Source organism: Oryza brachyantha, chromosome 8, assembly GCF_000231095.2.
Source record: "Oryza brachyantha chromosome 8, ObraRS2, whole genome shotgun sequence".
NCBI classification, from domain to species: domain Eukaryota; kingdom Viridiplantae; phylum Streptophyta; class Magnoliopsida; order Poales; family Poaceae; genus Oryza; species Oryza brachyantha.
In genome coordinates, this window is record NC_023170.2 from 5,352,069 (window position 1) to 5,379,108 (window position 27,040).

The 27,040-nt window shown below is 39.6% G+C and overlaps 1 protein-coding gene across 8 annotated transcripts; it reads right to left on the reverse strand.

The window, feature by feature from the left end:
• Window positions 1-16,595: 16,595 nt before the first annotated feature.
• Window positions 16,596-22,442, reverse strand: LOC102707420 (probable E3 ubiquitin-protein ligase XBOS35). Of its 8 annotated transcripts, XM_040526795.1 has the most exons (12): window positions 21,781-22,442; window positions 20,802-21,713; window positions 20,511-20,716; window positions 20,346-20,405; window positions 19,932-20,003; window positions 19,669-19,844; window positions 19,428-19,588; window positions 19,226-19,284; window positions 19,105-19,151; window positions 18,194-18,334; window positions 17,362-17,453; window positions 16,596-17,277 (listed from the first exon to the last, which is right to left on the reverse strand). In XM_040526795.1, exons 3-12 carry the CDS (start codon window positions 20,703-20,705, stop codon window positions 16,793-16,795), a joined length of 1,488 nt encoding a protein of 495 aa, XP_040382729.1. In that variant the 5' UTR covers window positions 20,706-20,716; window positions 20,802-21,713; window positions 21,781-22,442; the 3' UTR covers window positions 16,596-16,792. The 8 variants fall into 8 exon arrangements, with proteins under 8 accessions (XP_040382729.1, XP_015696106.1, XP_040382731.1 ...); XM_015840620.2 differs by lacking the exon at window positions 20,802-21,713 and having other exon boundaries at window positions 22,324-22,442; XM_040526797.1 differs by lacking the exon at window positions 20,802-21,713 and having other exon boundaries at window positions 21,910-22,442.
• Between the last annotated feature and the right edge of the window lie 4,598 nt (window positions 22,443-27,040).

A 27,040-nucleotide genomic window follows, 5' to 3' on the forward strand; every position in this document is an offset into this window, starting at 1 on the left:
AGCATCAAGAATCCATGGCTCCAAGTATGTACAACACAACTTGATTGTTTCTCATCATAGTTTGCACCCGGTTTTTTTTCATATTCAGTAGATGACTCTTTACAAGCATAGAAGAAGTTAACAGTAAGATTTGATAAATGTAGTTCTAAGCACTAACATGCATAAAGAGATTAGCAGAACTAGCCAAAAAGAAACACAACATACAAATGAAGAGATAGCGTATACTGTGCTAGTGATTATTGATAGTGCCCAGATTTCATTTTCTCTTTGTGCTCCCTAGATAAGTTCAGTGAGGAGGCAGTGATTTGATGCTTTTGTAATGATGATGCATGATAACATTGATCATCTCCTCAGGAGAAGTTTCTTAATCTCGCCCAATCTGGCCACTGTTGCCATAAGACTGTGCTAAGTGTGCATCTGTCCTGTTATATAATTATATATATACATATATGTATTTGTGTGTTTTCTCCATAGGCATGTTGACCCTCTACTTGGCAATGCCATCAGCATAGCAAGTACATATACAGGTAAGAAAAGTCTGAACTCCTGAGTAATCCCTTTTATTAGCAAAGCCCTGAATATTATGTGATTTTTTTGACCAGGGAGTATTATGTGATTAGATTTGTGAACTACTGGAACAATTTAGTGGATTAGATTTCTTTTCAGTTGTCATGTTTCATTTGCATGCTTGTACAATGTTGACAAATTTATTTTGCTCCATTTTTTTCATAGCTATAATGAATGTCTCATTAATTAATATTAGAAGGTACTATAGCACTTTCTCATTTGGAAGGTTGGCCAAGCAAAAGACAGTTAATTTCTGGGGTCTAACAAGAAAACATGAAGATGGCACACCCACATGCAGCTACATTACCCGTCAAAATTGCATATGCTTCTGTAGAAAGTGTAAGTTCCAACCTATCAGCCTATTCTGTATTTAAGTTGAGTTTGAAGTTTCCAAACACAGCTGTTGAATTTTCATTAGCCACTTAGAGAACACAATGGATAATGGTGTGTTGCAAGGCTGACACCATGTAATTCATACTGTAAGGAAAATGACCACCTGAATACACTTGAACACTATTTCACCAACCTTCTTCCAAAGCTATGCTTCATTTGTCTATAATGTTTAATTTGAAATGCTTTTCTTGGAATCACTACACCATGCATGGCTCCAACTCTACTGAATTTAATATAATATTTTTTTCATAAATTTTTGTTTACATGCATATGCACATGATAGTTGTCTTTCTTCACACTGTATTTTCTGTTATATTAACTGGATGCTTTTTAATCCTCGATAAGGGTGTGCACATCTATTCAAGTATTTGTCAATGATTCCTTACAAGTATTTTAGTTGCTATAAAGCTATTGTACACTACATAACCATGGACATGTTTGCAGGAACTACCAACAACTTGACAAACAAATGATTTTTCGGCGGCTAGCGATGGCAGATGGGAGCTACACCCTGGATCCCTGATGAATTAGATGTTAGAGTAGTTATAGAACCTGATTTTAGATATTCCTTGTAGCAGAAAATTGATCTTGAGAACTTGTTTGGCTATCACATTAACAGTGAACATGCTTTACCATGTGTAAGAACCAGTGACTCGTATTTCTAGAGGATTATTATCATGTTGAATTGAATGAATGTATGGAATACGTAAGAATTGCGGACGGACGTGCTACTGTGTATATCCTTTGTTAATGTTAGAAATACACAAATGGTTTAGTTCCAGGTTAAAAATCAAATATTAAATATAAATGGTTGATCATTGTATCTTTGTCTGTCAAGATAGCTATGTCTGTCGGGGTAGCTAAAATATTCAGGTCAGACTGTCTGCTGGAAAAGATAGTGTGTCGCCAGTCCTTTTCCAGGATTTTGCAGTGATACAACTTATGTTGGGAAAGGCCTTTGCTGACAGATAATATGATGTGAAAGGTGACTTTTGGCTACAGATCTTTTGTGAAAACTTTTAGAGTATGGTATAATATTCGGATTAGTTTTGTAATAGGATTTTTCCGGTCGTTTTCTACTCGCAGTAGGCTTACTTATTTTTCTTATATATACTCTTGTAGTTTGTACGGAAAGATACAAGTACTTATTTTTATTCCCTTGCGTTGTATTCATCTTGCCCCATCACCGTGCAGAATGCCAGGACCTCACCTTCGAGCTCCGGGCGGTGGTGTCTCACCGATGCAGCAGCTGCCGGGAGATGGAGTGGTACTACCGCCCATGGTGCTACCGCTCCACCAACAAGCCGCGGGCGTACCTCCACACGTCAAATGCATCAAGGAGATCATGCATGCTCCGATCCCTTTGGTGGTGGTGGCGGCGGCGGCAGCATGTGACGATAACAACAACAGTGTAATCTCCGGGATACGAGAGCGCGTTGGTCGGAGCAATAGGCCGGCCGGCGAGGTGCATATGCGAGGTGCTTCTGATGTTGATGCGTGTCGTCGTCGGGTTGCTCCTTGGAGACCCAACGACGCCTTTGCTAGCACTCAATCTCATATTCCACTGGCCTTCTCTATATATATATATATATATTTTTTTCATCTTTAAGAAGATAGGAAGATGTACCATTGTTTTCTATGTAAAATTTGGTATCTCATGGTACTCCTCAAATATGGTAAAATTGCTCATATATATAAGTTTTTTTATTATTCTTGATAAGTATCTTGAGTGACTAAAAAGTTTAGTACAAAACTCTGGCCTCAAGGTACATTATATTTGAAGATACTAAAATTTTACTGTGAAAAATGTGTTATCTTAAGTTACTTTTTTAAGTATGGTAAAAAAACTCTCTATATATTAGGGCTGCATGCTATATATCATTTAATAAAAAATCTCTAAAAAATGCTAAATATTTTCATAGAGACACTATTTTGCATTATTCAGGGGGGGTGTTTAGATGACAATTTTTTGGGAAGAAGTCACATCAAACATTTGACCAGACATCGAAAGGAGTTTTTGGACACGAATGAAAAAACGAATTTCACAACTCGGCTGAAAACCGTAAGACGAATTTTTTGAGCCTAATTAAGCCATCATTAGCACATGTTGGTTACTGTAGCACTTATGTCTAATCATGGACTAATTAGGCTCAAAAGATTTATCTCAAGATTTCTTCCATAACTGTGCAATTAGTTTTTCGATTCATCTATGTTTAATGATCCATTTAAATGTTCCAAAAATTCGATGTGATATTTTTAGAAAAACTTTTTGGGAACTAATCAAGACCTCAATCTACCTACATGAAGAAAAAACTAGTTGTAAACTGTGTAGTTATTTTTTTTCTCCGTCATAGCTAGGTTGATTGTAGCCAATTAAATATATGTTATCATTCCTGAAATTTTTATAGGTATTTATATGGTGTGCATAAAAGGTGTGCAAATCCACCCCCAACGAATCATATGTACGTGATGTATTGTATTATCCTAATACGTAGTTTACTCCTACAACGGCACTGCATTTGTTCTTTGGTGTGCTAGGTTTGTTGTCCTTAATGCTAATTTAATTTGCACACAACAATTTTACCATCGGTATAAGAGGTATAAAAATTTAGTATAAAATTTAGCATCCCTTGATAATTACCAAAATTTACAGACAAAAAAGTGATACCGCTGGATACCTTTTTAAGTACTCTAAAATTGCTCGTATTATTAATATTTGCATGATCGGTGTGGTAGCTCCCACTACATATGTAAACATATTGTTTATCGTCACATGTACCCTTTAGTTATGTAAAAAAAATAGAAAAGAGGCAGTCAGTTGCGTCGCAAAGTCTCTCTTGCTTGTCCTAAAAGTGTTTCATTTCTTAGATTGGATAATGTCTAGGATGAAATTTTAGCAATAGTTGGACATCCCTTTGTTTTTTTTTTTGCATGTCATCTGTATAAGATATATCATTTCACAGATGTGCAAGTTCAAGTTCCACTTTTATAAGTTGTAAAAAAAATTATTAAACTGCGAGCTGATATTATCTGCTGTATCTGTTGAAATTTCACTAATAATTTATGCACAGAATATTCTTCCAATCATTAGGCCTCAGACATGATTAATGCATGGATCAGTACAAATCCTCGAGCTGGACAATGTTCATTCCCGTTGCAAACAACAGTGTCCAACTCCACAACTTCCTTTAATAGGTTAATAGAGGGTACATGCATTAACTAGAATTAGAAAAGGAACAATATTACATGAGAATAAATCTAACTGTAGCTTTTAGAGTTATAGCTGTAGTTGTAATGGCCCCCCAAATGGCAAGTTGATATATATATATATACACTGTACATCGATTTGAACATTACGTAATAAACAACGCTGACACACCACAACCAAGCTAGAGCCCACACTACCCAGCAATAGAGAAACCATCCGATCTTTGCAGTTAAATTTTAACTTATTGAAGCACGAATACAAGCCAGTGAATACGAGTTAATTTTTAACTCAAAAACACGTTGCACACATATTGATTATTTTTTAACTGACACGTCCACTACCAAGCATGCAAATCACGTTGTTATACTATACAGTTCAAGTTTAACTTATCGAACAATACAACACATGCTATGCATATGAGTTAATTTTTAACTAACACACTGGTAGTGGGGTTGAATGTGTGATGAAAGATAATTTTTAACTCCTCAACCAGTAAACACACACATTTCTTTTATGTTGTCACCAGTTAAATTTTAACTCCACAGTGTATCGTCGTAAACACCCCACGCATATATAAGTTATTTTTTTTAACTCAATACTCACATCTGTCAATTATTTTTTAACTCCACTAGCTCGTCTGTTGGGGGTGGGCTAACGTGGAGGTTGATTGGTTGATCGCTGTGTGATGCGCTACGCGTTCTGTGGTACGCTGTGTAGCGCCACCATTGATCGTTACGTAATAAACAACGCGTGATACAACATCCATATCACCGACCCCACACACTTTCCATCGTCCCCATCACCTCCACACCTCTTGTTAAATTTTAACTTTTTCAACATCACACCGCATATATCGATTTCGATTTAAAATTTTACTGAAACACACCGCATATATCAAATTGAGTTAAATTTTAACTTTTTGAACAACACATCACATATATATTGATGTAGAGGTCATCAGTTAATTTTTAACTCATCAACCAGGTGTTTACTATGATACGCTGTGGAGTTAAAATTTAAGCGGTGACAATGTGAAAGAAATGTGTACGTTTACTAGTTGAGGAGTTAAAAATTAACTGATGACCTTTACAGCGATATATGTGCGGTGTGTTGTTCAAACGGTTAAAATTTAACTTAATTAGCTTTGTTGGGGGTGGTGGGAGGAGATGGACTGACGTGGAGGTTGGTTGGTTGATGGCTGTGTGACGCGCTAAATTGTTTCGTAGCGTGTATGTAGTCAGTTATGAGGAAGTATGGAAACGAATTATGGTGCGAATCTAAATCAATAGTGCTATTTTAGGATCTCTTAATTACTTACCCAAGCTCGGCAGAACTTTAGGTTAGCTAGACTAGACTGGCCGGGCGTTAGGCCGTGTAGCATCTCCAGATCACGCTAAAAGCCACCAGCTGAAGGGAAATCTAGAAGCTTCCGACGGTTGTATCATCGACCCTAGGATAGTTGGATGTGCCACGTGTTGAAATCTGACACTATCTCTGATCTTTTCCACGGGGTACATTTTACTTGCTGTATAATTTAATCGGTACCACTGATCTATTTTTATCGGACGACTATGATTAAATTATACTATCAACAATATTAGGTATAGTAGAAATTTAAAGAGATAATATCATCCTTTTATCGTGATTTTTGTTGTTAAAAAAATTACAAAATATGACTAATCAATTTAATTAACAAAGTACAAAAATATCATTTTAATCGATGACTGAAGTTAGTTTTACTATTAATATGTATAATACTACAAGTAAAATATAATGAAGATCCCTGTATGTACATCCTTGAATGTTTGACGTCATTGACTATTTTGTACACGTTTGACTATTCATTTTATTCAAAAAATCTTCATACTTACTAATTATTTTTATACCATTTTATTTATTGCTAAGTACACTTTATGCATATATATAGTTTTACCTATTTTAAAAAAATAAATAATATGAATAGTCAACCATGTATAAACATATTCGGCACTGAAGAATTCTCCGTCTTCATTCTGCGCGAAGAATTTGTTCCCGGCGCGGGCGGGCGCGCGTCTTCTTCCTCGCCGGCCGTCACTCTGCTAGGTATGGAGTTCAGCTGGTGGGAATTCCTCAAGAAGAAGGTGCGCAACGATTTGTGATGTCATTCTGCCATGTTGGAAATCCATGTTGTACTACTAGTTGCCATGCGTGCGTGCCTGTGAGAGCTGACATGCATGAGATCTCGATCTCTCGATCCATCGTTTACTGATTTGTCAGATCCGCGGCAGCGCGGGTGACGTTGCCGGAGCAGCCGCGGGCAGCGCTGCCGCTTCCGGAGGGGACGGCTCAGCTCTTCCACGAGCTGATCAGGCCGTCGTCGACATCCCTGACGAAGCTGAGCAGCCAACGCGAACGACGACGACGACGACGAGCCGCGCGTCGTCCTCCAACGCGGGTCGTCCATCAGTTCCGGTCGTCGCCGTGAACGAGAACGACTGGAGGTCGTGGACGTTCCGGTTCCGAAATGTGCAGCTCCATCGCCTCAGCAACGCCGGCGCTTCCGTGCAGGACTGGCTGTCCCAGCTAATCACAAGAACTCAGGTATATTAATTAGATTATTACTACCAGCTAATCTGTATCTGTCTAATACTCTATTGAGCTAACGGTTGTTGTAACTACGAACACAGCTCATCACCTGCGGTCGTGCCACCGGAGCATCGCCGCCGTCGGCTGGCGCCAGCTACAGCCAGCGGCGGCAGCAGCAGCCCAATCGGTTCGGTGATTTCATGAAGAAGACGGTTCCCCTGGAGGCGCTGCTGTGCATGACCATGTACACCTACGACCCGTCGTTCGCCGGCGACAGGTGCTTCACCGTCGCCATCTTGTCATGCTCCTCTGCGCTGGTGATCGACGCGATGTCCGTCGTGATGTTCAACGACTGCACCAACTCCGCCGCCGTCTGCTGGCACCGACGCTTGCACTGCTGCTTGGTCGGCGGATCCACCGTCTCCATGGCGATGGTGCCCTACCTGGTCCTCGTCTCCTTTGGCAGACTCCGCGCCTACGTCATCGTCGTTGCTCCGCTCCCCGCCGCTGCCGCCTTGATCCACCACAAGTGGTGCGGTCCGCCTGCGTTTAGCTTAGACACCGACGGCGATGAGGAGGACGACGGCCTCGACCATGTCTTGGAGATTAGCTGGGCGGTGAACAACATAGCCACCGGCGGCGGGCTCATCGGCACCATCTTCGGCCACAGCACTACGACGAGCTCGCCGGGATCGTACACCTCACCGATCGGGTGGCTGCTCTTCCTCACCATCTTCCTCGCGCTGTATCTCGTGCTCGTCGCGACGGTTGAGCCACCATTGCTGACCCGCCACGCGGGGGAGCTCGGCATCCTCCTGCTAGCTCTGCTCATGGCCTGCGGCCTAGTGGCTGCCGTGGAGGCCGTTGGCTTGATAATCACCTGCGCCGTGGCCGCCGCCGAAGTCGTCGAGACCGCCCTGATCCACGCCGCCGTGGGCCGCGAGAAGCAGGAGGCCGACGGCCAAAAGCTGACGTCTGGCGTCCTCGCCACGGTGACGTTCGGCATGCTGATGAAGCTCCACTCGCAGTCGAAGGTCGCGGCCTCCGCGGTGGCGAGCGGCCATCGCCAAGCCGTGCGCATGGTGATCTACTTGTCCGCCTTCATGTGGAGCGCCAACCGGATGTTCTTCACCGGCGCGGCGTCCTTGTCGGGCGCCGGCGCCGGTGACAGCAGAGCCGGAGGAGGCAGAGCGTGGGCATGGTTGCGGCTGGCCGTTCAGTGGCTCAGGAATGCAACCGTTGTGCTCGCCATGCTTGATTTCGTGTGCACATTTGGCGCAGCTGCATTCTTCATGCCGTCCGGGCTCAAGCAGTGATCTGGTGTACCACACGTACGTATCTAGCCTCGAGTGATTCTGCGGTTATGACATTTTGGAGCTTAATAATTTTTTTGCTAGTTCTCTCTCCATCAACATGCTGTATGAGGTGACATTTCTCACGTGACGTGTGAATTTAGTTCGTAACAGTGTAATTTTATCTTCATCACCTGTATCACATGTATCTCACCGGTGAATTTTGTAAGATAATCTCAATGTAATGGAACATTCATATATACACAGAGGAGCTAGCATATATATTCGTGATCGAAGGAGAGTCGTTTTCCATGTATTAGCAAGGTTCTTGGATTCGAACCGAAAGGATCGAATTTTGGCGAATTTCATCCGTTTCGGTAAGGTCCCAAAAGCAACATATCACACCCATTTTGTCTGAATTTGATTCAATTTTGGTTATGTTTGGTTCATACATTTAATCAGTATTCGACCGGACTTTTCGAGATCCATCCAATTTGGTGATCACCGGGATTTTCTTGTAATTGGATCCGAGAACCTTAGTGTACTCGTTTAACGAGCTTACAGCTGCATATGCATACACCAATGTAACAATCCATACGTGTGCTGGTGTACATACTCAATTAACATACATCTACGAGTCATTAATTTTTTTTCAAGGAATAATTCTCTGATGTTTGCTTTTTAATTCATTATTTCAAATGTTTCAACAGCTAGCAACACCAACCACTACAAGTGGAAAAACGAGTATTCCGATGAATGTTCTCTCAACTCGCTAGTCCGGCCAATTTTATCAATATATATCAATATTAACTATGTATATCAATCCCAGCTGTAGCCAGTTTGATACAGCGTCTGGATTAGGCTTAAGTACTGCACTATAGTATTATTAAGCTTCATTATTTCGTACTAAGTCTCAGAGGCTTTACGGACAATATATTCTACTCGTCTTAGCTGGCTAGCTAGTTGCGAGTTGCCGTCGGCACAACTTGGAAAAAACCGTGATTAATTAGTCGTGTATTTTTTCTTGCATATTGTGAGGAAACGCCCCAAATTGAATCAGCGATTAATGGATTGGTAGAACTTGCATGCACCATATGTGTGCTCGCCTAATATTTATATGATAAAAGTTCGATGGTTTTGAGTTTAAAATCAGTTCAATAATTGACATAATCTGACCCTAGCAGTCGTTAGAACAGAATCGGTTATCTCTAACGAGCTTAAAATATCATCTCTATCGGACACTCTCGTCACTAAACAAAGATCAGTGATGTAAGAAAATATCTCAATCGGGTATCCGACAATCACGGATGACACTCATCTCAATCGGCCATAGATTATAGCCCGTCACAGATGACTCTCATCTCTGACGACTTAGATTATGTCTCGTCACAGATGAGTATAATCTAATAAAATAAATTTTGTCATATGTGTGCCTCTTTGGTCATCAAAGTCATTCGTGACGGGCCATAATCTAGGCCCATCCTTGATGACTTTCATCTCTGACGGGCCTAGATTATGGCCCATCACAGATGAGTATAATCAAAAAAATAAATTTTGTCATATGTGTGCCTCTTTGGTCATTTCTGACGGGCATTTGGTTGGTATTTACCCAACCCTCACTCGTGTTCCTTTTTAGTAGGCTACTCATTCAGAAATTTCTCTAGGCCAAGCACGCTTAAAACCTCATAGTTCCTTTAAAGATTGCTTTCAAGAAAGAAATTATAATTTGTTAGTATAAGTATTCTATTAATCCTATTAACCCCTGAGCGAGGATGTCACAGTCTAACATCCCCAATTCATATACATTCATTCACAAACACAACAATCAATATATTTAACACAACCACATTCATACAAATTTTGCTTTGGTATTTTTTGCTATATAACATTTTTTGACTAATTTGAATTTGAATTTAAAAATATGACAAATTCAAATAATATATTCAAATACAAAATGATTTCAACTAAAAAAGACATCAACAACGAAGTTGTATGACTCATCACTATCTATTACTTTTATTTTGTTCATTTTTCTATACAACATTTTTTTTGAACAGTTCGAATTTGAATTCTAAAATATCACAACTTGAAACAACATTTTGAAATGCTAATTGATTTTAACTGAAAAAGTCATCAACACAAAGACATATAACTCATCAAGATCTATAATTTTTACTTTGGTATTTTTGCTATATAACATTTTTTGAATAATTTGAATTTGAATTTAAAAATATGACAAATTTAAACAATATTTTTTAAATACTAAATGATTTCAACTGAAAAATTCATCAACAACAAAGTTGTATAACTCATCAATATATATAACTTTTATTGTGTTTATTTTTTATACACCATGTTTTTGAATAATTTGAATTTGAATTTGAAAATATGACAACTTCAAACAACATTTTGAAATACTAAATAATTTCAATTGAAAAAGTGATCAACAACAAAGATGTACAAATCATCAGGATCTATAACTTCTATGTTGGTCATTTCTTCATCTAACAAAGTGATCGTAATATTATTCACAAAATTTACATATCTCTCATCTGGTCTATATACTATAACTCAGATATGTCAATTTTGTGAACAATATTACTAACACTTTGTTGGATGAAAAAATGACCAAAATAAAAGTTATAGATTTCGAAGAGTTATACACTTTTGTTGTTGATAACTTTTTTAAGTTGAAATCATTTAGTATTTAAAAATGTTATTTGAAGTTGTCATATTTACAAATTCAAATTAAAATTATTTTATACAAAGTTATATAGAAAATGACCAAAATAAAATTTATACATCTTGATGAGTTATAAAACTTTGTTATTGATGACTTTTTTAGTTGAAATCATTTAGTATTTGAAAATGTTGTTTTGAAGTTGTCATATTTTCAGATTCAAATTCAAATTGTTCAAAAAATTGTTATATAGAAAATGACCAAAATAAAAGTTATAGATCTTGATGAGTTATAAAACTTTGTTGTTGATTACTTTTTTCAGTTGAAATCATTTAGCATTTGAAAATGTTGTCTTGAAGTTGTCATATTTTCAAATTTAAATTGTTCAAAATAACATTATATAGAAAAATGACAAAAATAAAAGTTGTAAATCTTCGTAAGTTATATAACTTTGTTGTTGATAATTTTTCTATTTGAAATCATTTGGTATTTAAAAATATGATTTGAAGTTGTTATATTTAAGAATAGTCATCTGTGACGGGCCATAATTTAGGCCCGTCAGATATGAGGGTCATCAGTGACGGGCAATAATTATGATCCGTCAGAGATGAGAGTCATCCGTGGCGAGCCATAATCTAGGCCCGATTAAGATGAGTGTCGTCTCTGACGGGCTTGATAGCTTGGCCCAATTGAGATGGTTGAGACAATCTCAATCGGGCATACATTTGTGCGTGTCACGGTCCTCACGGATGAGTATCATCTCTAATGGGCTCTAAGCATATGCACATAGATTTGGCTGTGCCGCTACATCTACCACGGGTTTATTTTGTAGGCCCGATTGAGATGATTTCGTTCTGACGGTCCAATAGCCCAGGCATGCGATGGATCGGGCGGCGACACACCGGATCGGGCGACGGTGTGGTGTCGGTGGCCACAGATGGGGGCGTCGGTGGCGGATCAGCCGACGGGGCGGGGGTGGTGGCAACCGACGGGCGCGGCGGTGGTAGCAAATGACGAGGGCAGCGACAGCAACCAACGGGGCTGCGGCGGATCTTCAACGGGGTGGCGCTATAGATCTTCGATGGCGCAGCCGTGGTGGCAACCGATGGGGGCGGCGCCAGCCGATCTGGCAAGTGCGGAGTTGGAGGCACGGGCTCATGGGGCCGGGAGGGCTGTGTTCTGCATGAGCACGTGCAGCGCAGGGCCGCGTGAGAATGGGCAGGTGCAGCATTGTTGCATCCACTCAGCTTGGCCACCGAGCGAAGCTCCCCTCTCACGTTTCTTCTCAGTCAGGCCTGAAGGCCGAATTTGCATGCACTCAACCAGGCTCTGGAGCTAGTGCAGGCAGCCAAACACACTATTAATTTCCGTATCCCCATTGATTAATTTTGCTCATTTAAAATTCACAATGTTCTTTAGCTTCAAAATCACATCATTGATTTTTTTTGTATCTTTTGGTTCTTTGCATTTTATATCTATTATAAAATATTTTGTTAGCACTTTTTGTTAATATAGTCACATGGGTACGAAAAATCTATTCATTTTTCTCGGACTCCTTCCCTATTTATGTTGATGATGATTGGAACACCCCATCCATCTTGTTCGTGGAATGCGCTCGATGTCTCATCCGATGCAATTTCACCATAGGAGAGACCTTGAAGGGCGTGAATCCTATGACATAAACGCCCTAGTAACATGGCTCTTAATTTATGGGCGTATGGATGATGAGGCCCATGTGTCAGTAACCACATGTTACTTTATTTAGTTAAAAGATCTCAATACGACGTATACATAGATATCATGGCAAAATATAAAAAGATTGGATCGGTAAAAGAATTATCTGATGTTACGTACCAGAGGAGGTCCGTCTGGCGCGTTAACTCCGTGTTTCATTTAACAGTTATATTAAATGCTATTTATAACCAAAGATCTAATTAACCCCACATCCAAAATTGGAAAATTCCAATGTATGAGTATTTAGGTACTTTCTTTACTAAACATCGGGTTCATCGCTGTGTTGTGAATCCGCCTCCTTGCACCGCAGCCGGTACTCATGGTAGAACACGGTGACCGCGCACGCGGACACCACCTGCGCCGCGCCGGAGCAGAGCACGTAGACCAGCCCGAGAAGGGCATGCCACGCCCACGGCACGCTCGACGGCGCGCTTGCGGCGGCGACCACGAAGAACGGCGACGCAGCGCCGGCCACGGCCGGCATCGCCAGCACGAACAGCACCGCCTCCGCCGGCTCCACCGCCGTGAGCCGCCACGCGCGGCGGAGCGCTGCTGCCACGCCGCAGCCGGGCTCCTCCGCTGCCACGACGACGCCCACGGCGCAGACGAAGTCGACGCAGCGGTGCGCGGCGTAGGCGGCGAGGCCGAGGAGCATGTCGACCAGCACCAGCGCCGGCAAGAGCTCCTCGAGGAACACCGTTGCCAGGGCCAACGCCGCGATGGCGCCCACGAACGCGCTCGCCGCGAAGTTCGCCACCGCGGCGGCCATGAGAGGGCTCCTGGCTCTGCTCAACCGCTCGCCGAAGGTGTTGGGCGCCTTGCCTGAGAAAGCCCCGACGGCGGCGAACACCGCGACGACCCACGAGACGCTACCGACCACGGCGGTAACGGCGGCGTAGGTGGCGGTGGCGGGGATCAGCTCCAGAACACTTCTCGCCATGTCCTCGACGAGTTCCCCGTGGTCGGACGAGCTCGCCGGGACGGCATCCCAGAGGGCATTGAAGTCGTGACCGGTCCTGGTAGCGATGGGCAGCACGATCTTTGAGTACGCGAGGAGGGAGACGGTGGCGTTGGCGACGGCGAGCGCGAAGACGGCGGAGAAGAGGCCCGGGTTGAGCAACGGCTGGCGGCGACCTTCGCGGAGGATCCTGCTGGCTAACGCCGGCAGCAGACTCTTGGAAGTGATGGCCATGGCTGGATATGCAGTGTGCGTGCATACCTCCGGCCGGCGTAAATGCAATGACATGAGATATGTTTATAGTCAAAAGTCAAAGCAAACAAACAAAGAGGTGATTGTTTGATTTTTTTCATAGAAAAAATCAAACCAAATATTTGTAAAAAAATAGTTTTAATAAAATTTTTATATATGTATTTTTAACTATTTAAAAGCTATGATTGAAAAAGAAACTTCGATGAAATAACCTAAATCAACATCAAATTTAAGATCAAAAATTTAAATTGTGGCCTGTGGCCGCAAAAAGATGTGGGTGCAACATGAGAGTGAGATCCTGTATACCACTCTTAATTTTAATACACCACATAGTTGATTTTCTGGCGTAAACTTGTCTATTTTTTAAATAGGCTAAAATGGGAGTTATAATTAAAATATATTTAATAACAGATCTAATCATAAATAAATAATAATTATGAAGGTTTTTAAATAGAACGAATAATCGAGCATGTGCCAAAAAATTAATAACGTTGTTCATCGAAATACAGAGAAAATATCGTGAAAATTTGCATGCATGTCGCCGTCTTAGCATTTCAGTCTCTGAATGAACGGTGGAGGTCATATAATTGGTTTCAACTCTCAAACTTGTCTGTTTTTTGTCTGTTTGCTTGAATTCAGCGGAGAAACCGAGAAAGCAAAGTATGTACGATCCATGTGTTCGATTTTTTTTACGATGAAATTAATGGTACCTCCTCAGACAAACTAAAATCACTCGACGGTCGACAAATGTAAGATTCGAAGATTAGCTATCTGATTCATCATGGGTAACTGGCAAGTGAAACAAACACATGAACTGGAGTGCACCAAGAAGCAGGGCCAGGGGCGGATCTAGGTTTCGGCCAGCACACTGCATATTGGGCGAGTAAATTACATGAGACTCATTCGTGCTTATGTTTATAACTTAAATTTATTATTTAAACTTAAATTTAGAATTAGTTTTAGGCTATTTATCATAGTTTATATTTCGGTTTTATCTTTAAATTGCTAAAACACATATATAAAAGTTTTATCTATAAATTATTTTTTTTCGTAAATAAGTTGTTTGGCTTTTTCGATGAAAGCCTGATAAAAAAACATGCCTCTACATGGGCTTTCATGTCTAAGCCCTGGGGCAGGGTCCGGGTTCATCACTGTTTGGAAGTGAAATACGAGCTTGGGATGGAATCATGGTGCTAGCTAGGATCCTTAAAGCAAATCATCACTTGATGATAACTACGGAAACCATGATCAGTAACAAATTTATCAGAATTTCGATTTAGATGTCCACATAGTCGTAAGTACAATTTGTTTCTTACATGCAAGAATCCATCTGTAACAAATCAAAGGAACAGAGGCCGTCCTTCATTACCCTGTATTTCTTCCGAAAAACAACATGTTGTTAAAGCTTATCCACATCATATTTAGATTTTAGCGTCATTATGTTCTTCGAGGCTCTAATTAACAAGCCGTCTTGTCAGGGCACTTACGAGTCCTCGGCTACTCATATCATAATTGAAATTTTGGCTGAAAACAAGTCATACATTAGCATTTGTTACATTCAAAATTTTACTGTAAAATGCAAAATATGTCTCGTACTAAAAGGACATTTATGAATAAAACAACTCAAAACAAAATAAATAATATTTATATAGTTTTTTAATAAAATGCATGGTTAAATATTATCTTTATATTCGAAAGAACTTTTACAGGGAAGAAGCGTCATATATTTAACAACGGAGATAATGGAATTATGTTTATTTTCTCTCAAGAATGTTCAGAAACCACACCAGAATCGCCAGCTCACTGCCTCACTTTATGCACCACCAAGTTAACCAGATTTGCTTGCTGTAGGTTAGGTACTACTATAATTTTCTAGCCACCAATAAGATCAGTCCTAATTTATTTGGTGAAATTCTGTTTAATTAAGCCAAGACAAAAACTAGGTACCAATCCAAGGGAGGGCAAGCTGTACTTGTACTAGCTTTCTGTTGTCTTCTTGCATTTGGTGATTTTGAGATTGGGTAAATAACAGAAGACCTCCTGTGAATCACCATATTGGGATAAGGATCCATGCAAGTAGTACTTTCTCCGTTTTTCAGAGGTGCATAGTGCTATGCTTGTGTATTGGTTGTAGCTAACTCTTGTTTATCAGATCAATGGCTGTGACAAATAACCACAATGTCTAATCCAATAATTTGCAGCTAAATTAAGCACTGTTATCGTAGTAAACGTCCACACGTTCCATAAAAAATGGTTAAAAGAATGCCTATAGCACACTAAACGAACTTCTAGAAATAAATCTGTATAAGCACTATCTCTAAGAGACAGGGCATATGGACTAGTAGTTGCAATGACCTGAAAAACACTAAGGTTATAAGTTTAAATTTTCATAGGAGCATCAATTTTAAATGGGTATTTGAGAAGCTAAGTTTTCTACTTGGACTAAGTTTCCAAATAAATAAATAAAAAGGCTGCATATATCCAACCGGATATATAGGCCAGGTAAAAATACTTTTCTCTTAAAAAAAGCACTATGTATATATTCAGAAATTCAGGTTTTCAAAGATAAAGAGAGTAGGAAGCTATGTCAAAACGATGTTTTGACATTCATATGCTAAAAGTGTGGCAGCAGACTAAACAACAGTCTTGATTGATAAAAGAGATTTGCCAAATTTGTCGTAATCTGTGGCCTCCAACCAAATACCATCTTAGTCATACAAATTTGGCGAGTTTTTGTAAATGCACATTACTCTGGTTTTTAATGTTTTTAATGTTTAAAGAACAAAAGAAATAGAATTCAAACTTTCCAACATGTTAAATTGAGCCACGTCTAATGCGCAGGCTAACCTGCTAGTTTATTTGACATCTCTGAAGTTGCCAGCTTCACTGCCGATGGTGCATACGCAATTTGCAGCAGATTAGATAAGAAACTGAACAAGGGTCATGTGCACAAAGATATCTTAATCATGAGGATCACATGTCATGTTACAACTTACAAGAAGACCACAAGCAGAAGAACAGAACAAGCTACAGGTATCAAGAAGCACAGAGAAAAGCATGGACAAGCACTGCACAAGTTTGAACTGCCAAACCCCCAGAAACTCACAAAACGGACGGGAGGCACAAACAAACCGACAACAATACTATGAAAACTGTGAGTATCTCCTAATTCTTTCCCTATACGAAGACGACCTCTGCACATCCGGCCTGAAGCAACTGACGAGGCAGGGCATCGTCTCGTCAGCTCCTGTGCAGTTCAACTTTATTGATGGCAGCTTCCCTGAGCTCACGGTTCTGAATGAGGAGCATCCAAGATCAACCGAAGAGGAGCGCAGGCTGCGCATCTCAGACCTTCGGTCGAAAGAACCGGCATACTTGGAACGACTGATTGCTGCAGGACCAGAATATTTGGAACCAGTGCTTGCACCTGCTGCACAGAGAGCTAATGATTTGTTCGTCCACGGGAGCTCCTTTATTGGGGTTGTACTTGCAAGTCTAACGAACGAGACGATCGCGTGGCGGCACAAAGGGCAAGGTATGGAGCCCGGCACGCCACGAATGGATGTTGAGCTGCTAGTGGTGGCACACAAGTAGAGTGCGCATTTGGTGCAAAACTCATGGCCACAGCCTATGCAAAAATAAATAAAATCATATTAATTTGAATGGCATTAGTGGAGTAGAAGTATTCAACTGTGGAGTAGTTCGAGAGTACCTTCTGCAGACACTGCACATTCCGTATCCAAACATATGGCGCATTGATCAAGACAAGTAGATGAGACAGAAGTTTTTCTCCACCCACATTCCCTGTAAAAGATCCAAACGATTGAATATATGTAAACTACAGCTCAAGGTTCTCAATTTCATCTGAAATGAACCAGCCAGTTAACGGCGAAAACTGGTTCCAAGTGTCTGTACATGGTGGTACAGTATACCTGGTCAATAGATGTGTTGGCCTGTTCCTTGTGCCATTGAACTCTCATTGTTTTTATTATTGTTGAAAGTTTGAGTTTAGTCAAAAGTTCGTAAAGGAAAAACTGGACAATCAATTTTCACCAGGGACTGGCCTGGTATATGGCTCCCAGCCTAGCCCCAGCAAAAATGTCCAAGTGTTTTGATCCCTGCTAACGGGAGTGATAGAAACAGCGAAAATGAAAGCAGCATTTTGTAATTCTGTGGAACACTAAAATTTGTAAATGGCCTTGAGAAAAAGTTTCTGTATACTAGATTCATCTTCTTTTTTCTCAATATTTCTCACCTAGTGAGGTTTCGTTTCTCCTACAATGAGTAGAGATTACTTTGAACGGGTCTAACTCCTGAACCTATAGGTAATTGCCTACTGTGAAATATTGGTGAATCTCACCTCTTCTGGTGGAACAGATGTTTGTGCTCTATGGAAACACTACTTGAGTACAAATGTTTGGTAGTTTGGACAAATTTTGAACATGTTTCATTTATGTTACAGAAATAGATAGGTAGTGGTTTGGTAATTTCAGACAAACAAAATGATAATAAGATCTACCTAAACCATCACTTATTCTACTCACCTAGCAATTCTGACAATGCTCATTAGCGGGAGAGACAGATATGATGATGGAAGAATGCGTACTGGAACTTCTGGCCGTTTGGTTAGGATACCTTCAACACTATTTTTGTGCCATGATCGAGCCACCATCAAAGGGGTCAACCTTCAAGCAAATAGCATTGGAGCAGAGTAAGCAATCCAAATAAATTATAGCTAAATTTATTTAGATATCGAAGGATAGACAGTGCACACAAAACCTCTCATTGATTAGGAACAGGAAATTATTCATGTTGGATTTTAGTCCAGGCAAGCATATGGCACCATGGTTCCAGAATTTGAGTTGAAACTCAAAAGAAATATGGTTTACTTAGAAAATTATTATTCTAACCAACTTAATATTTAGCATAGTTAGCTTGGAAATTCCTGTTCAGACACATACTATCCACATGAAATTTTGGTGTGCTGACCTTAGTTAAGTGATAAAATTTGTAGAAAACATCTTAGAAATGCATGAAATTTCAAGGTGGTAATTATGAATTTTTATTATTTTTGAAACTTTTATTTTAAAATTTTAAAAACTAAACCGTCCCAAAACTTATTTTCAAATCTAGACCTTTCTGACCACACCACCCTATCTAGCGTGGCCAGATAATACTATCACGCCATGAGCTGACATGTCAGTCTTCTTTCGTCACGATAGTCTGGCTGGCATGGCCAAACAATGCTGCCACGCCGACCACGCTATCCAGAATAGCATGGTCCAAAGGTTTAAATTTGGAAATAAGTTTCACGAGTCTATTTTTAAAATAAAAATTAAAAAGGTTCAAGACAGTAAAAATATGTCCATAATAGTAAGGAAACATATTCTATTATGTATGTCTGATACATGTGATGTAGAAATAGTAAATCTTATATGGACTTGCTATTGCATACCCATTGGTGTTTTGAGCTCTCATGTTTGCTCCGGCTGCAACAAGAAGCTGTTTAACAGCAATCAGTAAATGGGAACTGCCGAATGGTTTGAAATCTCATGAAAGAGAAAATTGATGCATACTTGACAGCATACAGGACTTCCACCACAAGCCGCATAGTGGAGAGGTGTGCTTCCTGAGCCTGAAAATTGGAAGAAGAGTTAATCTATGAGCATATAGGAATCTGGATATAGTTCCAAATGTGCCTAATAATATATTTTCATGTCATAATCAATTATAAAGTTCCATCACAACTTGAATTGACTTAAACATTTAGCATCTTGCCTATAAGATCAATAGTTGAACCATCATTGATAGTGACCTCTGAGACAGAGGCTCCAAGGTCTAACAGCAATTGCACGCTCTCAGCATGCCCATGAAGGGCTGCCAAGTGAAGCGGCGTGACACCTCCATCGGACTTACTGTTTATTAACATCTGGAGAGCTCTGGAAATCAGAAGGTGAAGTAATGCAATTATTAGTCACCAGTATATGCCAACATAGACTAACGTCAGAATTTAACATACACCGCATCAAAGGCTTCCTTATTTGTTATATCTGTGGATTTCGCGTGCATAACATTCCAAAATTGTGGCAAGCTGGGTACGTAATCAGCCACAAGGAGCCGAAGGCACCGCGTATGACCTTTTAGAGCAGCAAAATGAATAGCTGTTGCGCCACTAAAACAATCTTTCTTGTGAATCTAAAAAATCAAAGATATAAAGCACTTGCATCAGTCCATATTGCAGTGTGATTCAACACAAGAAAAAAATAGTTGAGGGTCACTTACATTAGCTTTAAAAAGAACTAGGATCTGTACAACTTTCCAATGACCATATAGACAAGCTTGCATTAGAGCAGTCTGCGTACAACAGTTTATTGAGCATTAGAACAAAAACCACAGAAACATTTTATTTAACACAACAGAAATGAAAAGAAATCAATGAGTTGATATTCAATTAACCATTGAAGAGTACTCCATGTGTTCTATCAAAAGAAAGGTAAATAACACAATCCAAACAAAAGAAAAGCAGTTCTGTCTAGATTGCTGCAGCTATCTAGCAAGGGTAACAGCTTCTCATCCTCTAGAATAGTAGATTGTATTCTTTAGTCCCTAATGGAAAATACTCTTTATAAACCAAAATGAGATATTAAAAGTCATGAACAAAATCAATGAACAAAGTGAGAAAGAAAATAAATTCACCTGCCCTCTGCAGTTCCTAAGGTTGATATCAACACCAGACTCTATGAGGAGAGAAACAATCTAATGAACCAATGAAATAAATAATTGTCACTTGACTGAACAATCTCAAAAGAACCTTATTATAGATAAGGGAACATTGTATTGGAGAAAATCAGTTTAGAATACCTCATGGTGGCCCTTTGCTGCCGAGTAGTGGAGGGGCGAGTTCCGGATCCCAAACGTTGAGTACCGTGCAAGTCGGGGATTAAGCTCCAACAGGGCCGTAGCCTCCTGGATGTCTCCATCCCTTGCAGCAGAGACAAGCCGCTCACCGGTAGCTGAGCAACCAAATGAGTCGCCCACCATACCTAAGAGCCCCATGGTGTATCTACCTATGGGAGAACAGAATATTAGTACTTCTTTGCAAAGATTCAGCAAAAATTGGATTTCAATTCTTTGAACATACTCTGGACCTACACAACAATCAAAGGATTCCTATGCCAAGGCTAGTGAGGCAGCGGGATTGGAGAGCCTGTTGTAGGAACTACAGCATTGCCTTCAAATTGTTCTGGAGGGGTATTTATTAACTAGGACACTCAACAAGAAACCGATTCAAGAAACGGGGAAATTACGCCACATGTCCATTTCACAAAGCACTAAAGTCCTGCGTAGGCAAGGACGAAATGGCATCACAGGCATTTCTGTGAGAAGCTAGCCAAAGATCCCCATATTAAAGGGGTCAGTAAATCAGCAACTAGATCGCTAGACCCCTCTTCTACCAGAAGCTAATGGACATAAATAGCAGCAAAGTTGGCCCCTTTCTGTAAGAAATACCATAGACTGAAACAACAAAGAGAGAATTGAACAGATGTAGCATCATCCTTCAAGAAGGTAATCCAAAAGGACAGTACTCTAACCGCTTGGGTACTCCACAAGGATCAAAGAGTACAACCATCACCTTTCTTTAGCAAAATACCCCAAATCCAAATCTACTTGACAGAAGGGGAAAACAACTAAACGAACCATTTTACTGCAACACACTATCCCCCAACTGAACCAAGAAATGGTAAGCAACGGTGTCCTCCATTTCCATGAGCCACACTCCTACCTCTCTTGGATTACTACCATAATTAGTTTCTTACTACGCGTAATGGTGGAAACAGCGGCAAAGACAGGTCGCTGTCTATCCTGTCCCTTTCTTGGCAAAGGCCCCATCATTTTTTCGTCCAAGGAGGAACAGCACAACTACCAGCGCGAGCTTTGAGCTCCAAATTTTGACTTGTAATGGTGAAGGGAAAAAAATCAAGAACACGAACAAGGACGAACAAGGACGGACGAAGAGCAGGGCGCGCATCAACACTGCAGTACAAGCTCATCCTCTCCTTAAGTCTGAAAAAGGAAACCATTTCAGAGCTAATAAAGAGTTTCACCAACCCGGATCGCAATCTCATCTCACCCGGAACGAAATTACACGAACGCATTGCTGCTAAAAGAACAGATCTTTAGGCGAAGGGGCGGCGGCTAAAAGAAACGGCTTTGCGCGGGTAATCAGGATCAGGGAAGACCAAGAAACGGGGCCACCCACCTCCCCTCCCCTCCCCTCCTCGGAAACAGGGAATCCTCAGGCGGCGGCCGGCGCCGGAGACGCTCCTCCTCCTCCTCCCCGCCGCCGCCGCCAACTCATCAAAGAGAGGAGAAGAAGCACGCTAGCATACCACCGCAGCAGCTCGCCTCCCTCCCTCCTCCCAGATGTTCCCCGAGGTCAAAGAACCCACCGCGGCGAGATCACAAGAACAAAAAAAAACCACAAAATGCACCCCCACCCAGCTGAGGCTGTCCCTGTCAGGGCACGGCGGCGCGCCGGCGACGACGCAGCGGGCAGAACGAGGAGGGGGAGTGAGACAGGACAAAGGGGAGCATGCAGTGGAGGAGGAGAGCACGAGGTATAGCTAGGAGGAGGTGGAGGTGAAGGTGAAGGCAGGTGGAGGGGGGAATATACACATGGAAAATTTGGCAATTTGCGCCGTGTTTTTTTCTGCTCCTCCTCCTCCTCGTTCAGGTTTTCTTTGCGTAGTAGCACTAGCAAAAGGCTGAAGCGGAGCGCAGGCGGAGGAGCAGATGGCGTGGAATTGGGAGGGCTTTGTTTGTGACGTTTGCTCCGGTTCAGAGATTAGTGACGGTTTGGATCCAGCCTTTTTTTTTTCTTGTCATATTAATATTAGATGTTTAGATGTTAATTAGAAGTACTAAATATAGACTAATAATAAAATTAATTACATAAACAAAGGCTATTTTATTAGATAATTTTTTTAAGTCTAATAAAGTCACGATTAGCATTGTTTACTGTAGCATCACACTCGCTAATACTTTTAATTAGTATCCAAACATTAAAAAAAAAACATGAAAGCTCAGGGTTCACAAGGCACCAGCTGAGCTCTGACTGACAGCTTCTTCCCTTGTTTGGGTGCACCGTTTGTTTTCAGGACAGTGATGCAATGCAACTAAAGCTAAAGAAGTTGATTTGGTGCACCGGGAACTTGTTTGGTTACTTCTAAAAATTGGTAGCTTATCAGGGTAAATTCGTTCAGGGACTTCTCTTTTTGTTTTACCTTTTAGATCTTGTTTGGATAATGAGAAGAAATAATTTCCCGTCCAAGCCCTCCATCCTTTCGGCCTCATTGTATCCTACCCCTTCACTCGTTTTCCTATTCTCTCATTTAGGACGCGCTCGTCCCTCCGGCTAAGATAACTTTTAATTCCCTCGTTTATCATACGCACGCTTCCCGAACTGCTAAACGGTGTATTTTTTTATAAAAGTTTTATATAGAAAAGTTGTTTTAAAGAATCATATTAATCTATTTTATATTTTTTAAATAATTAATAATTAATTATATACTAATCTATTACTATGTTTTTCGTGCCAGGTAAATTGACTTATCTATCCCTCCCACCGAACGCAGCCATAGTATATTCTGCTATATCTGAATGGGTCTTTAAGACGATATGTATATGAAGCATGTTGCCATTTTGAACTTTAAGTTTCGGTATCATGTGTGTGCCCATTGTTTCTACTTTTATTTTGTCTTTGCTGTGAGCCACTTTTTGTTACAATACAAATATGCCTCCATCCTTTTCTTTTATCTTGCTACATCCCAGTATTCATTATTTCTAGCTTATATGCTTCTTTTATAGTGGGATTCAATATGCTAAAAACTGTCAGTGCTCCATTTTATGGCACCTTAAGTAATATATATATATATATATATATATATATATATACATATATTCTATTATTTTCCATGTGATATGTATATTTTTAAGTTTTGTATTACTGTAGATTTTCCTTAGGGGACTCAAGAAGAGGCTATAAAATATTTCCGAGTTATTCTATTAGTTAACAGGTTATAGGTGGTATCTTTTTGCTTTTTGAATAAAAAAGGCAAACGACATATGAATAAAATTTTTACATACATGTTTTTAGCAATTCAAAAGCCAAGGCTGAAAAATAAACTACGATAAAAAAAACCTAAAATCAACTCCAAATTTAAGGTTTAAAATTTAAATTTTGTCTTATAATAAAAAATAAAAGCAAAAAGATAGTTTTCCAAATTTTTACCTCGGTCTTACTTTCTGTGTTGTGTATTTACTTAACTACATTTCATCTAACACATAGTTTAGCCATAGGAACTATGAAATGTACATTAATATGGTTTTAGTGTTTTGTTGTACTGAAAGTAATTAATCTAGTTTACAAATTATTTTTGTGACTTTGCTAAGAAGAAAATCATACACATCATATTTGTTATTCTATAATGAAAACCCTACTTCTCCCAAGCAAGAATGCATGCAAGATAGGTTTGACAGGTTCCGTTATTATTTTTTTAAAAAAAAGGTTTTGACGGAGTTCTCTAGAACAACCCTATTATGCTTTAATCAGCATAAGTTGACTTCCTATTTGAAAACTGTGTGGTTGATGTATGAAAACGTGTTAAACACAAAGTAATTTGAGGTTCAATGGCAAATTGGCATCAGCACACATCATGTTGTTAGATTTACCTCTACGATTTCAACTCAATAAATATATTGAAGGTACCTCAACCTAATTCAGTGGGAATCTATGTGCTCCATCCTCCATAGCTGCTTACTATTTAGTATTATTTTGATCAAACAAGAATTGTGATCTTAATTACCTTTTTTAAAAATCAGGTGCATTGATTTAAGCAATATATTAGTGTTTTATATGGATTCATTTTGGGTTTCTTTAGAAATGAATACCATTGTTGCTAGTTGATTAAGACGTATAATTAAACAACAGGACCTACAAACTCTTAAATAATTTCGATTTTACATGAAAGTGACCGAACAAGAAAAAAAATTGAAGCGAACCAATTTTCTGCGAACTCGTGACCGTATTTATGACAACAAGAGAAAATGACTACCTATTAAGTTTAACAACCAAAATATCTTCTCTAACACTCACGCGTTTTGAACTATAAATACTGCACAATACAATGACTTACACACACTTGTCATAAAGCCATAATCCTCCGAACATTTACAGTATCAATTTCACACATTTGACTATTGCTTTGTATAATTATATAGAATAAAATTTACAAAAGGCATGCTGAGAAATAATGTTCATGAGAAATGCACTAATATTATTTCACACACACACACACACATATATATATATATACTTGGATAAAATATTAGTTTCACAGAGTTTTAATGAATTCCAGGGCAACAGTGTTCCAAATTGGCGGAAGTATTTTTAGAAATTGCCATCTCGCAACGTAAGTTTATCGAGAGAATGAAAAAAAAAATAGAAATGGCATTGTTATACCTAATGCTCATTGTTTGGTGTCTATCATCTTATTCTTGAAGACTGGTGTGTGTGATCGGCAAAGACTTATATTGTGTGAAACAAACTAATGGAAGAGCATTATATATCCATGCTAATCAATCACACGACCATTTCTACATGGCAACTAAGTATTTTTCTCCAAGTGGCAAACTCCATAAATTGACCACTTATTGAGTTCAACAAGCAAAAATTGAGAAATGGCCTTATCTATGTGTCACCTCCCATTTTTTTTTTCAATTGCAAACATCATTTTTTCCATTATATATGTTGCTCACATCCATGTCTGCCTAGTGCTTAATTTTCTTCTAAAAAATAAAACAATGCCTGCCTAGTGATTGTACGGTAGCAGCTATTATGCAAGGGGACATGGGGAGCTGTTCCTTTGTGTTCTTTTCCCTGACCTATATATATTCTTTTTCCACCACAAGACACTACGGCTGCGTTCGTTGTGTGTTGTTTTAGGATAAACTATCCGGCACGAAAAATATAGTAATCGATTAGCACATAATTAATTAATTATTAATTATATAAAATTGAAAAATAGATTAATATGATATTTTAAAATAACTTTCCTATAAAAAATTTTCATAAAAAATATACTGTTTAACAGTTCAGGAATCGCGCGTGCGAAAAAACCGGGGAATCTGGATAAGGAGAAGGTATAATAGCCATACACGGCCTGCATCCATGCATGCATGGATGGACACTTTTATTATGTGATGCAGAAACAAATAATTGCAGCCAAGAAGAAGAGGAGGAAGTAGCAGATGGTGATCCAACCCCACAAGGAAGGGCATGTCTGCTTGCTTGCCCCTTTGTGCATCTGCATGATGGAGAAAGGCTTGCTGGGGAACAGGGCCTTGCCACTCCATGCCTTTCCTTCCCTTCCCTCCCCTCCCCTCCCCTGTGGCAGGCCCCATGTTCCATTGCAACATGGAGCTGTAGTCTTGTCCATTTGTCATAAACTTGTTGGGGGCTTTTAAGTGTTAGATGAGATCTACTTGGAGATTAATGACAAGGCATCCACACTTTTAGGTTAACCTTTCTTGGAACGTGGGAATTTTGCGGTAATTTCTGCATGTGTTTCGTAGGAACTGGCTTGTTTCCCTATGGATAGAAAGAAAAGATAGTAAGGGGGGGTGATTGTATGGTTTCTTAGGAAAAACGTTAAACGGTATATTTGCAGATAAAAAATAATTTATGAATAAAACTTTTATATATGTGTTCTTAGCAATATAAAAGTCAATTCTATAAAATAAACTATGATGAAAGAAGCTCAAAATCAACTTCAACTTTAATCTTGAAATTTCAAATTTTGGCTTGTATGCATAAGTACAAATGAAAAAACGAGGGTGTAAATGTAAGAAAACACACCTATTTAATTCTATTAGTATGCTGCAATTTTAGCTAAGAATTTTAGTGAACGGCAACAACAGCAAATGATTTTATCAAAAGGATGCATTGTTTTATCTACGACAAGTTTGAACCCATTTCATACCATATGAAATACTCGTGCTATTGTAAATTGGGCCCACATGTCATACACATATGGAGAATACAGATTCCCAATAAAACCGTTTGGTATTGTGTGATAATTTTGTTCTGACATGATTAAAGTTGTAGCAAGGTGATCTCCTTCTGGTTAAAAATGTTTCATTTAGGATAAGATTTAATTAAAAATTATAACGATCAAATATTTTTAAATGCAAAATAAATGATATACATATATTAGACTCAAAAAGTAAAATCGTAAGATCAAAACTTATTAGATTTTGAAAGTCTATTCTAACATAAGATTGGTTATTGGAATTTTAAAAGTTTGACTAAATCTAGTCCTAAACAACAAATA

Excerpts from the sequence above, each read along its gene's own strand:
- LOC102707420 (XM_015840619.2), bottom strand. The coding sequence starts at position 21,678 with ATGCGCGCCCTGCTCTTCGTCCGTCCTT. Across the intron at positions 20,004-20,345 it reads TTAGGAACTGCAGAGGGCAG|ACTGCTCTAATGCAAGCTTG; the intron begins GTGAATTTATTT and ends TGTTGTACGCAG. Across the intron at positions 18,335-19,104 it reads AGAGCTCAAAACACCAATGG|GTTGACCCCTTTGATGGTGG; the intron begins GTATGCAATAGC and ends ATTTGCTTGAAG.